This window comes from Stegastes partitus, unplaced genomic scaffold, assembly GCF_000690725.1.
Source record: "Stegastes partitus isolate 25-593 unplaced genomic scaffold, Stegastes_partitus-1.0.2 Scaffold11, whole genome shotgun sequence".
In the NCBI taxonomy this organism is placed as follows: Eukaryota; Metazoa; Chordata; class Actinopteri; family Pomacentridae; genus Stegastes; species Stegastes partitus.
Genome location: NW_007577742.1, coordinates 278,469 through 293,434, shown reverse-complemented (window position 1 = coordinate 293,434; position 14,966 = coordinate 278,469). Strand labels below are relative to the sequence as shown.

The following is a 14,966-nucleotide window of genomic DNA, read 5'->3' as shown; positions in this document are numbered from 1 at the left end:
CTGATGGTACGTCAGCTGAAGTCAAGATGAAACTGAATTGGCTTTTTGTGTTACAGGGGAGAATTTTCTGACAAATAATTGAAAAGAAATCGAAAGTCATTTTAACATTTAGGATTCAACCTCTAAAGAAGCTAAGCAATGCAGAGCAGATTCAGGTGCCTTATGGGAACTATACAGACAGGGTCACAGATGTAAGATTTCAGACAAAGTTAAAATATTTGTAGTTCTTTTTTATCAGTTTTATTATTAGTTTTTTCATTAAATATAATCAATATGACAAAAAATGTCAATAATGTGTCCCACAGGCAGACAAACAACCGACAGCATTGTTTTCGATGTGTGTGATGTGTTGAGATAAAGCCTTCCTAGAGCCCACTTTCCTAATATATATGAAGAAGAGTAACGTATGCATATTTTTACTTTTTTCACTGTACACACTGACACTATATTTATTACATGAGCTTTGTAGCACTCTTTTCCTGCACAGAGGGAATATGACACAGCAAGAATACCATGAATGTTTTGCTATCACTCATAATGATGTGCTTTAATCATTATTGTAATGTAATCAAAGTGCAATAAATATTGGCATTAACAGACTTAAGTGACTGACTCTGTAGTACGTAGCATAGCAATGAGAACATTCAGAATATGTATATATTTATGCAATATTTTTGATTTCAACTGACCCAAGCAGAATTATGATATGACTCAGAACAGTGGACTACATTTAGTGTTTCACTTTGTTGGATGCTACTTTATACTTACACTCCACTATGTCTCAGAGGAAAATGTTGTACTTTTGAGTCCAGTGCAGTTATCTGACAGCTAGATACTGGTTACTATGGAGATTCCCAGAAAAAAAAGCAGCAACACATGATCAGTTAATTAAACCTAATGCATTGCTGAGTTAAAGAAATCCAACATACATAAAACTGTGAAAATGGATTCTCTTCAGCTTTTGAGCTACACCATTAAAATGCTGTGTTAGAAATTAATAAATCAGTAGTTGTATCCCAATAAATACAATACTGTGCACAAGTGAAGTGATAATGTTTGAAAAATATATATATATTTTTGTAGTTAAGGATACTTCTTAATTACTCTGGATATTTGTTTGGGTCATTGTCATGTTGTAGAATGAAACTGGGACCAGTGAAATACCTCTATATAAATAATGGTTAAAAATTCTACTTAAAAATGGATTTAATTGCTGAAACTTTTGCAATTACTGTACACACATAGGCGCAAGGAGTCGTGCTGCTGTACTGTTGATACTACAATACCTAAGATAGTTACTGCACTTTTACCATGAGGTAAAATGTTGATTTATGTACTTTCATTTAAAAAAAAAAATATTACATCTGTCGTGTTCCTCGCTTTACCAGTGTAAAGAATCCGAGTACTTCCACTGTAAATTTGAATATCGTTTTAACTGACACTTTTCGGTCATTTGTATTTTGGGAATGCATTATGTTTTTGTTTTTTGTTTTTGTAATTTCCCCAGAATATTTAAAATGACATAAAAATAATGTCAGCAAAATAAAATTTAACGCGTAAACCAAGCTGTGAATCTGCGGAGCCTCCGGGTTGAGCAGCATCACTTGGACAACAACAGCTTCGCTCTCATTGGTCACGTACGGATTACGTAAGCGTCTCTCCGGTCTGCTATTGGACAGATCGGCTGTCAGTCACCGGCTTGACGGAAAAAACGGGGCATGGACGCAGCGACACTCAGCATCTGTACCTAGCGATGAAGGTTTTGTCAGATTCAACGATTTTCGCTTAAAAATAAAGAAAAAAGACAAGCAACAGCCAACATGGTACGTATATATCGTTGTGTATTTTTGTGTTTTATTTTAATGCTGGTGAAATTGGCTGTTTCTCGCTCGAAGCGGTGTATTTGACGTTTCCTGTTGGGAGAGCACTGTGTCGCCGTTATACAATGATTTCTATGATTACCATGACAGCGGAGTGTTTTATTAACAGGTGGAAGGAATATGCAATCATGTTTGAGCTCGTAAATAATTTTAAGCCTGTATAATATCGTATAGAAACACGTACATGTTGGAGTTAAATTGCCTGGTTCCACGAAATAGTCTTCACGTTGCTCGTGTTTTCTGTAAATTTACAGTATGGTTTTGTGAATCACGCTCTGGAGCTGCTCGTTTTAAGGAATTACGGTCCGGAGGTGTGGGAGGACATCAAGTGAGTTTCTGAATGTGTTTACTTTCTCAGCCCTGTTGTTATCACAGGTTACACTGTGTCCACAACGAGAACACCACACAGGCCTACTGTCCAGGCAGCATGAATACATGTTTACTGTAATGATTAACCTCCGTCCTCTGCTGGTTCACAATGAAACTCTCTGATAGTTAGTACAAATAGATAGAGAGTACAAATATTGCATTTACAATTCTGCCATTTTCATCTTCAATAGTTGTAAGCTACAAATGCAGACCAAAAATATTTGTTTATTAAAGTTCTAAAAAGCAGGGAAAAGAAGTAATGCGACAGACCCAAGTGATAATAATGCCTTGAAAATCTTTTGGAAGCAAAAAGTACTTGGATCATCAAAAGTCAAAGTATTTATCATGCTGAAAAATGTCCCCTGTGAGTATAAAACTGGAATATGTATTTATTATTCCTTACAGTTTAATGTGTAAAATAAATTCTAATGTTATTGTGTTGATGTACCTGGTTGGGGTGCAACTATTAAAACATTTCTATTGCTTTATATATTGTTGTGTGTGTGTGTGTGTGTGTGTGTGTGTGTGTGTGTGTGTTTACCCAACCCATTTCATTGGTGGGGTTTGTAAATGGTTAAATAAACCATTAGTAAACTCGCAGATTCTGATTCTGAGATAAATACAAACAATGCAAAGTCCCAATATTCATAAAAAATATTCAGAATGATCCAAAATACAGAACATGTGATGTCAAAGTCCTCAAAGGAAGCCAAGACACTGCCTCAAAATTCAACTAAAGTACACCACTTGTGTGAATTTACAAATGTTCGTACATCCCTCCATTTTCTGTGTATCTCAGCTGCTTTTTGCTTACTGGCATAGTTTTTGTATGATACACAGTAGATAGAGAACGTGCTGTACCTGATTTCAACAAACAGTAGTTTTATTTCCCCTCTAAGAGTGAATTTAGAACTTAGTTTTAATGTCTTTCCTCTCCAGTGTAGTGCTCATTTTTTCAGCATGTTGAAATATTTGGCTCAAACTAAGTTTATTTTTCATCTGTCGTCTTTACTGCCCTAGCCGTGACCCTTCCCAAAAAAAGAAAGAAAGAAAGGGAAAAGACAGCAGCAGCTGCCTTGTGTAAATGTTTTCAAAGTGGTCATTTTCCAGCCACCACAAACTACATACTGCAGTGCAGGCCTATGTGTTGTATGCAGCTCCTTGTTATTTAATGGTCAATTTATCAGGTTTGGTATTTTCCTCTTGAGTTTTTCATGAGCTGCATAATTCAAGGCAAAATTCTTATTTTCTTTGCAAACCATTTCAAGGCTTGGTATGTTTTTCCAGCTGGAGCTCATGCTGATGAAATTGTGGTGGCAGGTCAGGCCTGTAAATCATTTCTGTTTTCTTAGTTAAATGTTGGTAATCAAAACCTCATTAAGGTTTCTGATAATTTCGTAAAAATCTGGATTGTCAAATGTATAATTAGCAAAGTGCACCTTGGCCTTGGATCCCTTATCGACAGACCTGCAGTAGATCTAAACCTGATCATCCCCACTTGTTCAGCAGCGTAGCTGTGAAACTGCAAAACCACCTCAAAGCAAAATGATAATCCTCTCTTGTTGCTGTGGTATAAATCAAGACAGTGCACACTGACTGACCACACAGAAGTTACTGTTGAGTTGTTCATGTAAACACGAGAACCTCTGTGATTTAAGCAACAACAGAAAAGCAATTTGGAAAAAGCAAAGCTATTGGTTGCCTGAACAAGTTGCCTTCAAGGACTGTTTACTTCTGCTGTAACATTTGCTGCAGCTCATGAGTAACAACTTCCCTTTTTTTCAGGAGGGAGGCTCAGCTTGATATCGAGGGTCAGTTCCTTGTTAGAATTATATATGAAGATGCCAAAACATATGATCTTGTCGCAGCTGCAAGTAAAGTTCTCAGTAAGTAACAGTATGTTTTTAGATCTCTGAAAATAAAAATATTTAATGTGATAAATGATATATGGAGCTTTATGACAATATTTCAGCCTGTATGACAATGCAGACATTAATATGTTTTTCTGTATTTCAGAGATTGACGCAGGAGACATCTTGCAGATGTTTGGGAAGATGTTTTTTGAATTTTGCCAGGAGTCGGGATATGATACCATCTTGCGTGTGTTGGGCTCAAATGTTAGGGAATTCCTGCAGGTAGGCTAATGTTTCTTTGCTTTTAGGCGGTAACGCTAGTTAAGGCTGACTGTATAATCATGTCGTATGTAGTTCGGCTGTAGCTTTGTTGTCGTTTTAGCTTAGAAAGAAGTTTTGTGACAGAAAGCCAGAGTAGCAAACTGTACATGTACTGTACATGGGAAGATTGAAAGACATGGGAACTTACAGGGTGGAGAACGATGTTATAATGCAGAACATTATGCAGTAGGATCCTAGATTAGTTCAGTTAAATGTTCTACTTCAAAAAACATCAGTGGACTTCATGCAGGATAATTTACTTGTCAGAAATTGATTGTTTCAGATTGAGAAAAACCACCTCTTCAGGCGAGCGTGTTTGTGAGATTCGATCATTGCCATAATCAGCACACCCTAAAATTACCATGTACTGATCCGCTACGATTGTGGGAAAGTTTTACAAAATTGTCATATAGTAGTAAAAAAAAAAAAAAAAAAAAAAGGAATTTCACACTGTGCAGCTTCAAGTCTGCTGTCAAAAATCAGCTGACAAGAACTGAAGCAGCGCCAACAGTAACATTACTGGCTCCAAAACAGTTTGAAAATGTTAGTAGAGCATCTTTCAGAACAGAGCAATATTGTACTGTAAGAAAAACACAGGGAATATTTCAGGCTGCATGGAGTTAAACACGACATTCTGAATGTTCAAGGCAGCAAAGGGGACAGCAATCACAGAAATATTATAGTATATTATAGCCTAAACTGGTGATGTTACACGGTAATACAGAGGCTGCAAGACACTGACCTGCATTATGGCAATGAGCTTTGTCACTGTAGGAGAATTTTCTATGTTCTCATCCTACTTATCTACTGAAATGTTGCTGCTGTGACAAAATATGACAATAAAAGTATTAAAAAAAACTTCTTGGTAAATTGGCAAGCCAGGGTGATTATGATATGGTAATTTAATTAATTTTATTTTTGAATTAAATCAATTTCTGGATCACATTTAACCTCAAATTCATTCAGAATGAGCCACTGCACTTCTCCAAACAATTGTGATTTCCCCCTTTGAAGAAAGACAGTGTATTTGTTCATGACTTGTTGGACAGATCTGGACGCTTTCTGGATTTAGTTTATACCTAAAAGAAAATGCGACAAAATTGGAAAATGCCACAAATTCACGTAAATCCCCCTGATGTGCAGTTAGGAGCAAATCTGTTTGTACAGCTGGTTCTTGCTAACCCACATGCCGGATGCTTTGTCACACAGAATAATCTGAGAAGTTTTCTGTGGAAACTAGAAAAGGGCAGGCACTTAAAAACAAAAAACAAAAAAAACTTGGCCCCTGGTTGGATAAACCATGCGTCAACAACAATGCATCATCTTGTGAATCACACAAGGATCCTATCTTTTTATCCCGAACAACAAACTCCACAGAAAAGCAGCGTTCCAGAGGAAACAAAATTTGTGTTGTTAGGGCTAGAAGATCTTTCTGCAATTGTGCAGGTGCTGTCACACATGCTTTGATGAGGGCTCTGTGGTGAACACCCGACCCAACTTCAGTGTAGGAAAAACACCTGTTTTCTTTACTAAATTCAACGATCAGGATATCTCAGCTACTGCTTGAGCTTTGAACATACATTTTTAAATCCGCCTTTTGTTTTCCTAATTGTGTTGTGATTGGTTGTTGCATATTTAATGTTCAAATCTAAATTTCAGAATTTGGATGCTCTACATGATCACCTGGGTACCATCTATCCTGGGATGAGGGCTCCCTCTTTTCGCTGCACCGATGCAGAGAAAGGAAACAATCTGATTCTCCACTACTACTCCGAGAGAGAAGGCCTGCAAGACATCGTCATTGGCATCATTAAAACTGTCGCTCAACAAATCCACGGAACAGAGATAGAGATGAAGGTCTGCTTTGCTGTTTCTGTTTGCTTTTGGTGCACAGTGAAACCCACAGCTCTAATTGCTCACTCTGCTGCTGATGATGAATGAAGATGACTTAAAGTTTTGTTAGTTCCTCTAAAATTTACAGTCCAATATTCAATAAGGCCTAAAAGCCAATGTAATATAATTAAAGAAGTTGTAATGTGAAGATTAAACAACACAAACTTTCCAAAAACCCAAATGGGAACGCTGTGACAACTGCAGTTCAGCAATGAGGTTTTTTTGGCTAATGTCTGTGAGTCAGAGGATATTTTTAGATCTAAGTTATAGAGTCTCTAGTTTGGAGATGTTGGGAATCTTTCAGGCAGTTTTATTCCTGCTCCTCAGTTTTATTCTAACATCGTCTAACTGCGGCTGACTGTAAAGTGGCTATTGACTGCATTTTAATTAGACAATTGAGGAAAGATCAATATTTTTTATCTTGACCTCAGCCAGACAAATCAGATTTTGACTAAACTGGAATGAATATTTGTATCAGTTGATGTCATAAACTATGCGTTATTGGTATTTTTATTTGTATGTTAATGTTCAGCCCACAAGTCACAGTCTGTAATCTGAACCAATAACTGCAGCATGTTATTCTCCTCAGACATCCACTGTATTTGAGTGGCGTTTTTTCTTCATTTCATCAGTGACATTTTCTCCCCAAACTAATCATATTGTACAGACAGGATAATATTTTTCAGCAATTGTGTGTGTAATGAAAGGACAGAAAATGGCAGACGCTCCAAATGTGACACCCAATTTCTGGAAGTATTAGCCAGTGTTGCTGTGGCAACAGGGTGCAGAAACGGCTGCTTGACGTCAGCATGCCTTATGCCCATAAACCCACAGAATGTCATTTATTACCCTCCTAAATCTATATAAGACACACAAGGTTAATAATAGTACCGTTGGGATAATATTAATGACATTAACAGTGCGAGGTGAAGACATTTCATTAAGGCGTCTTTTTGCTGCCATCGTTTGTTACAGTATAATAAAATTTCACCAATATTCTATCTATTATTTATCTTCACTTGATGCAGATGATCCAACCAAAAAGTGAGGAGTGCGACCACATTAAGTTTCTGATAGAGGAGAAGGACTCGGAGGAGGAGGCGTTCTACGAAGATCTTGATGGTTTCGAGGAGAACGGCACTCAGGAGACTCGGATCAGTCCCTATACCTTTTGCAAAGCCTTCCCATTTCACCTCATGTTTGACAAGGACCTGATGCTCACACAATGTGGGAACGCCATTTACCGAGTCCTGCCACAGGTGCGCATACCCAAGTTTATAAAGTCAGAACCTAATTATGTTTTAGACCTAATAATGCAATAGGACTTGGTTTTGTTTTGCATTTTTAGTCAATGCACTTAGTTGATTATATTGATAACAAAGCAACAATTTCCATGTAACTAAAATATGCATTTTTTTGTTTTACATGCCAGCTCCAGCCGGGTACCTGTATCCTCCCTTCAGTCTTTTCTCTGGTCCGTCCTCACATTGACTTCAGTTATCATGGCATTCTTTCCCACATCAACACCGTCTTCGTTCTGCGCAGCAAGGTACATGTGACATACTACTCTGTTTTTGTCAACAGGCAGTTTTCTAATCATGCCAGTGCATTTCTTGTGTTGGCTTAGTTTTCTACTGGCAGGAAATGCTAAAATACACAAAGTCTAAAATGATCCAAAAATGGATTTGAGATTGTACATGACAGAATGTGTTTGATGAGCTCACCAATATTTTTAGAAGCTGCATAAAATTGTATTAAATTCTATGGGTTTCAACACTGTAAGTGAGGATCAATGAGCATGCAAACAAATCCCATTGATGTGTAGAATTTCATATAATCTGGAAAATATCTAAATGTCCAGTTCAAAAGAACAGCTTGCAGTTGACTTGCTGGATAGACAAAACAGTGAGAAACTTGAGAAACAACAAAACAGAAAAGTGAAGCAAATTTTTCATGACCACAGACTTCAGTGTGAAATCAAATGAAAACTCAGAAAGGAAAGGTAGAGCAAGAATAGAAAATGAGTTAAAAGCTAAATTTGTGTACTCGTGTGTCTCATGGGATTATAAACTCTTAGGTGTTAAAATAGTAGCTGCAGGTTCTTGGAAGTACAACAACATTTAAGTAGATAATATGCATTGTGAAGACACTGATCCTCAAAGTACTTCCACTCTTGGGACGCTACATAAATGACACATGAACAAAGAGTTGATCTTTTTTTCTTTTACCACACATCAAAATCTAATTCAATTTTCTTAAATAGGGCTGATACATTTAACATTTAAAGTGAAAAGCGTACAGATTTAAAAATAAAGAGTGAGCTGAACTGGTACCCAGTTTTGAAGCAGATAAAATGAAATATTCATGAAAGTGATGTAATCCTGACAGGAGGGTCTGCTGAATGTAGAGACTGTAGAGAATGAGGACGAGCTGACGGGGGTGGAGATCAGCTGTCTGAGATTGAAAGGACAGATGATTTACTTGCCAGAGGCAGAGAACATCCTTTTTCTTTGCTCACCCAGGTAAGCCCACAGTGCAGCCTAACCTGACAGAAGCACTGACTGAGTATGCACACCGAGACACTGATTCTCTTTCACCCACTGAATGAGGACACAGCAATTTCAAGATTTTACGAATGCCATTTCTGTTTTGTAAATACAGACATATGACAGACATAAACCATAATTTTAGGTAAAAATGAGTCTCAACAGTGCTTGTTTTTGTTTACTTTTGCTACTATTTTTATAATTTGCAGGATGGTTACCTGCATTGTGTTGATCCTTCTCTTCGTTCACATTTGTGTGATGTTTGGCTCAAAGGCCATGCATTATCACTGACCTAAATCTTAAAAATAATAACAACAAAAAGTCACAAACACAATATTTCCCTTTTTGGAAGACCTAGTAATTACCTAAACATCTGGCCATAGTCGTTTTTAGCAGTTGTTTCCTAAACAGGAGTTTATAGGGAATTTTTAGGGGACTAGTTTCCGATGCAGATTAATAATTGCTCAAAAGGATTTATTGCAGCAGCAGGGAGAAAAACATGTCACCTGGTACTGTGAATTTCTTGTCCAAAAACTATAATGTAAAAAATATTTGTAGACAACCTATTGTTCACAAGGAAAACAAAATTGAAACTGCACAAAACTAATATTTCTATAGGAAAACTACAATGAAAAAATTCTTATTTTTTGTCAACAAATAAACATAAATGCAAATGAATGCAATTGCTGTTGCAAGGCTTCTTATTCAGTGATCTGCAGTATCTGTGGAATCACAGGAAGCAGCCTCTCTGAAAAACTTTCCTCCACTGCCCAAAATATCTCTGTTGTTATTAAGAAGCTTAGTAATGTCATCTGACATTATCAGTTCTCGGAAGAAACACATTTGTTAACAGCTGAGATAAACTATGATCATCAGGCAGTGGCAGATATATAAAAGTAAGCTAACACTTCTAATTCAACACAGGTGATGTGGATGTAATGTTTTAGTCAGTTTTCTTTCATGTTTGTGTCAGAAGGAGCTGGTCAATTCCAGGATCAATGACAGCACTCAATCTGATGCTTCCTCTAGATGCTCGCTAAAGAAATGCTGTTGGATAAATGTAAACTGGAATTGATTGAACAGAAATGCTAAGTGAATCATCTTGTGAAAGATGCTGCTGGTCTGTAGTGGCGGCGCTGCTAATGCTAATGCTTGACAGACAGAGAGAGTGGTTTTGTCTAGAGTCTGGAAATGAAAACATTACTGAGGAGAGTCTGTCTGTTGTGTCACTGCAAAGCTGAGGGACACAGGCACTGAGCCTTTTCCACTAACCTCTCAATCGACGAGAATAACACCTGTAACCATGGCAACTATACACAAAGATGGCGACAGCTGCAGCCTGGAAATGCTTATAAGACACAAACATCAAAAATGCAGGAACTACACTAAACTGTCACAGAGGAAAGCTAGACTTCAAATGTTAAATGTTCATGACTAAAAATACACTAAAACACACTAAAACAAATGGAAGAAAATTTGACTGAAACTTAAACTTTTTTTTTTTTTTTTTTTTAATCAGAAAGCTAAAACTGAATCAATACCAGTTGAAAAAATTACCAGTGTCATCCAGGGTGATGTCTCATTAAAACGGTATTCCAGGAAGTTCAGGATTACTCTGACATTGGGCCACTCAGAAAAATAGATTAGTGTCACTCAAGCTACAAAAATGCTATCCTACATTTTTAAAATGCCAAAATGCCCATTTCTATGAAACTCTACACCCCTAGTTTGTAATGCAAGCCTTCTGTTATCAATTTCCAGTATCAAGATAACCCTAATGACATAATAAAGGTTACTACTTGTGACACGTAAACTGATACTTACATATAAAGTTGGTCCATTTTGGACAGTGAGGGTCCACAGTGCTGAAAAACAGACTCTGTTTGACTTTAGCTACACTGACAATACCTTAATTTTTGTCTTTTAAAGGAGTTTGTTGTCAGTAATACGAAGCCTTATTCTTTAACAGTGTATTTTCTAGTCTAGACAATATTCTATCCATGTAAAAGTGTAACTACAGTTAATTATAGGAAGAAAACGATTGATGAACTGTTGGAAAAATGTCAACATTAATTTAAAAAAATATATTTTCCCCCATTGAATAACACTGTCGGTTAATTAGGCAATTGAGTAGGCTGCTGAAATGTATTTTTTTCTTTGCTTTTCATAAACAAAATATATCAAGGTTCATGGGAACAGACAAAACCAACACAAAGAAACCTGAGCTGGTGATTACGTTGGTTCTTTTGTTGTGACCTCCATTAGCCTCTGTGGCCCTTACATTACCAGCCAGACATTTTTAGTGAAATATTGGATGCGGGAGAGCAGGGTTCAAGAGATCTTGTCCTGTCAGATCGAAGACACTTCGTAGGGAACGAGATCAGTGTTTTCATAAAAGGTTGCAGCCTGCAGGAAATAACTGACAGGTACTCAAACAGAGAACATGCTCATTCACCTGACCAGAGAAGACCTGTGCAGCGCAGTATCTGACCTCACTCCACAACAGGAACATTTATCAGGAGACAGTAGGCTCAGCCCTGACAGGAGAACAGTGATCTCACTGCTAGTGGTTCATCCTGTATGTTTTGATTAATTTATGTCTTGATATGAGCAAGAACACACAGGTCTGCAGTTTTCCTGCTACCTAAGATAGAAAGCAGACATTTTTAGCAATGCTGCTGTGCAAACAGTTTCACATTTTTTTCTGTTCTTTGTTAACCTGTTCTCTTCTTTTGTGGTCAGTGTTATGAACCTGGATGATCTAACTCGGAGGGGGCTTTACCTGAGTGACATCCCCCTACACGATGCCACTCGTGACCTGGTGCTGCTGGGTGAGCAGTTTCGTGAGGAGTACAAGTTGACCCAAGAGCTGGAAATCTTGACAGATCGTCTCCAACACACACTCCGGGCCCTGGAGGATGAGAAGAAGAAGACAGACAGGTTTGATTATTTTTTATAGTTTTAATAAAATGTGTTGTTTATCCTAAACCAAGTATACATTGTAGCTGCAGTTATTAGCAAATGACAATATAACAACACGTCAAACAGAAACTTTGCCAGTTTTACCCAGCTTTCTACTGTTACTGCATGGGCAGGATATACAGGTAAACTGTTTAACTTCCTCCACGTTGCCTGTTTTGAGAGATCCTTTATCATTTCTCTGCCTAAAGCAACAGCTTTTTCATTTACACCCAAATTTAGCAGTGTTTACAAACTTTACCCCATAGTAAGTCATTAAGAAAAGGTGTTTATTAAATTATCTATAATTACATACCACAGCTCTGTCATTATCTCTAGGTTGTGTTTCAACCTCCAGGTCATTATGACAAACGTGCAATCACACTGCTGTAATTCTATTTTTGGCTTTTTTTGCTAGAAAAATACGTGTCAAAGATTGTTCATTGGTGCATCTTATAGGGAAGTAAATGTGAGGACTTCTCAGGTATTTCCTTTTAGGGTTAAACACTGATGATACATTAAGATGCTTTTATATTAACACTGCGTCACAGCAGGACCACCTAGAGTCAGAATATATTGAGCAAGGTGATATTTACCAAAGCTAGTCTCTGTTATGGTGAAGACTCTCATTTAGTTTTGACTCTGGGTTTAGGAAACAGGCCTGTCACAGTAATTTGGCACAGCAGTGGCTGACAGCTGGAGATGAGCACAGAGGTGGAGCGTGGTCTTTATTAAGGCTGCTGTAGCAGTCCTTTCTTCTTATAGGAAAAGACTTTCACTCTCCAGTTGGATCCCTATATTGTTATTCTAACCATTCTCTGGTCTCAGAGTGCCTCAGGCTCCAAACATTGATTAGAATTCATAGCTCCTCTCTAAATATTTAAGAGAACTGCTGCTGCCGTTTCATATGTTTACAACTCTATGTTTTGTGATAATGAGAACATATATTTGAGCTGTTTTGCTTTGGTTAAAGCACTTGCCTCACTGGGGGGGAAAAAAAAAAAACATTGTTAAGGGTTACGTATTCATGTATCTTCTTGTCCGCTAAATACACTTTGCATGTATAGATGTCTGTGTGGTGATTCTAATATGTAGGTATCATGTGTCCTGAACTTATGATGCACCGTGGAAGGTGTTTTGCTTTTAACAGCAGCCATGAGCTAACCAGTTACCATAGAAACACCACCTCCCATCTGAGAGCAGCTTGCATAGAGACATGACCAAAAGGTGGTGGGTGAGCAAATAAAATGCTGATCCAAAGGACGGACTTCAGTGTGGCAGCCCCAGCCCATTACTCTGCTGCTGGAGTCCACCGTAACTATGTTCTTGTTCAAACCACTCATTTCTCCTCTTCTTTTTAGATTGCTCTATTCCGTTCTGCCGCCATCTGTTGCCAATGAGCTGCGACACAAACGGCCAGTCCCGGCAAAACGCTACGACAACGTGACCATCCTCTTCAGTGGCATTGTAGGATTCAATGCTTTCTGCAGCAAGCATGCCTCAGCCGAGGGAGCCATCAAGATTGTCAACCTTCTCAATGATGTTTACACACGTTTTGACATCTTGACAGACTCTCGGAAGAACCCTTATGTATACAAGGTTGGAAGCAGAAACTTCACAGAATATCGCACATTTTTGTGAATTTCTCCCAGTGAAGGGATAGAAAATAGGGGTTTCTGCCCCAGTATGACTGTAATCAGTTTGTTTAAGAAGGATTTCAATTCTAAGATTTGAGTGCTTTTCATCAAAAAGTTGTCTGGCACCAAAGCTAAAATGCACCATTCTGGTAAATAATGTTACGCAATTATGCAGATGCTACTCAAAAAGAGAGTATATCAGTTGACTGAAGTTTTTCATCAGAGTAATACTAACTTCTAAACACAGTGTAGTTTTACAGAGGGACTGCACCATTTTATAGGCCTCATGCAGCAGATTTACACTCCAGGCTTTCAGACAAGAATGCACTTTAAGAAGTCAAACAGACCTCGGTACTTCCAGGGGATCGGCTTCAGGCACTGGGTCACCAAAAGAAGTAATATTTACTCTACAAGCCGAATGGCTAGGTGGTCCTAGAGTTTTAGCAGGGCTCAAAGAGGCCCTGAATTTCTTAAGGCTGATGTAAGTGTTTAAGTGTTTATCTCAGGGTGTTTTAGTTTATTTCTGACTGCACAGTGCATTGAAAAAGAAAAGATCCCCGTGGGAAAATATGATTCCACATAAGATGAAAGCAAAGCAAAAGCAAAAAAGGGTCATGATACAAATCACATTAAGAGTGACAAAATGTTTTTTCTGTATACAGGTGGAAACAGTCGGTGATAAGTACATGACAGTGAGTGGCCTGCCTGAACCATGCACACACCACGCCAAGTCAATCTGCCATCTTGCTCTCGATATGATGGAGATCGCTGGACAAGTCAAAGTGGACGATGAACCTGTACAGGTATGATAAGAATCTCAGGTTTCAGAAACATTGTGTCAGTTAATTATTCAATTCAGTGTGGTAAAGTGTGTTTTCATTATATTTTTACATTTAGAATCCAGCATTAAATGTGAGGCTGGCCCTGTCTTACATTTCACATTTTTTGGAATAACAGTTATCACGGTGAGAGGTGGAGAAACAGAGATTTTGCTCCTCATTAAATGTGAATGTTTGTGCTTTGGTTTCATAGCAGTTGGTTTTGGTTTGATTGGGTATAACTGGGAAGGCACAATGGATATGGCAAATTGAGAGAAATTTTAAACATTGGTACTGCAGTGTCTACAATTCACAGTGTGTTGTAAAGTTTTTTTTTAGTAAAATATTGTAGCATAAATAAGCATCAAAGATATTTTGATTAATAAGTCTCTAAAGACCATTTTAGATTGTTTTTTTTCTAGTCCCTTGTACACTTTGTATGTTCCATATTGCTGTGGGTTTGTTTCTCTTTGGTGATATCGTTTTTTTATGTTTGGCACATGTTGTCATGATTTTCAGACTGTTTTCCTTCACATATTTGATTATTTTGCAGATCTTTTTAGCAATGCATCTGTTATGTTGGCACAGCTATTTTGAACTATTTGGAGCTCTGCTCGTTTTCTAATATTACTCTCCTAGTATCACAGTGTCGTATCAAAGTCTTCTACTTTATATATGTACACACACACAC

At 37.7% G+C, this 14,966-nt stretch overlaps 1 protein-coding gene across 1 annotated transcript in view; it reads left to right on the top strand.

Annotated features, from left to right (window-relative positions):
• The first annotated feature begins 2,140 nt into the window (after positions 1-2,140).
• gucy1b1 (guanylate cyclase 1 soluble subunit beta 1) overlaps positions 2,141-14,966 on the top strand; it is a 15,930-nt gene continuing 3,104 nt past the window's right edge. Inside the window, exons 1-10 of the mRNA XM_008286748.1 lie at positions 2,141-2,208; positions 4,035-4,135; positions 4,266-4,384; positions 6,083-6,280; positions 7,345-7,575; positions 7,749-7,865; positions 8,705-8,838; positions 11,605-11,802; positions 13,182-13,419; positions 14,120-14,260. Of these exons, the coding sequence (XP_008284970.1) occupies positions 4,292-4,384; positions 6,083-6,280; positions 7,345-7,575; positions 7,749-7,865; positions 8,705-8,838; positions 11,605-11,802; positions 13,182-13,419; positions 14,120-14,260 (1,350 nt within the window). The 5' untranslated portion in view covers positions 2,141-2,208; positions 4,035-4,135; positions 4,266-4,291. The remainder of the gene's footprint in view (positions 2,209-4,034; positions 4,136-4,265; positions 4,385-6,082; positions 6,281-7,344; positions 7,576-7,748; positions 7,866-8,704; positions 8,839-11,604; positions 11,803-13,181; positions 13,420-14,119; positions 14,261-14,966) is intronic.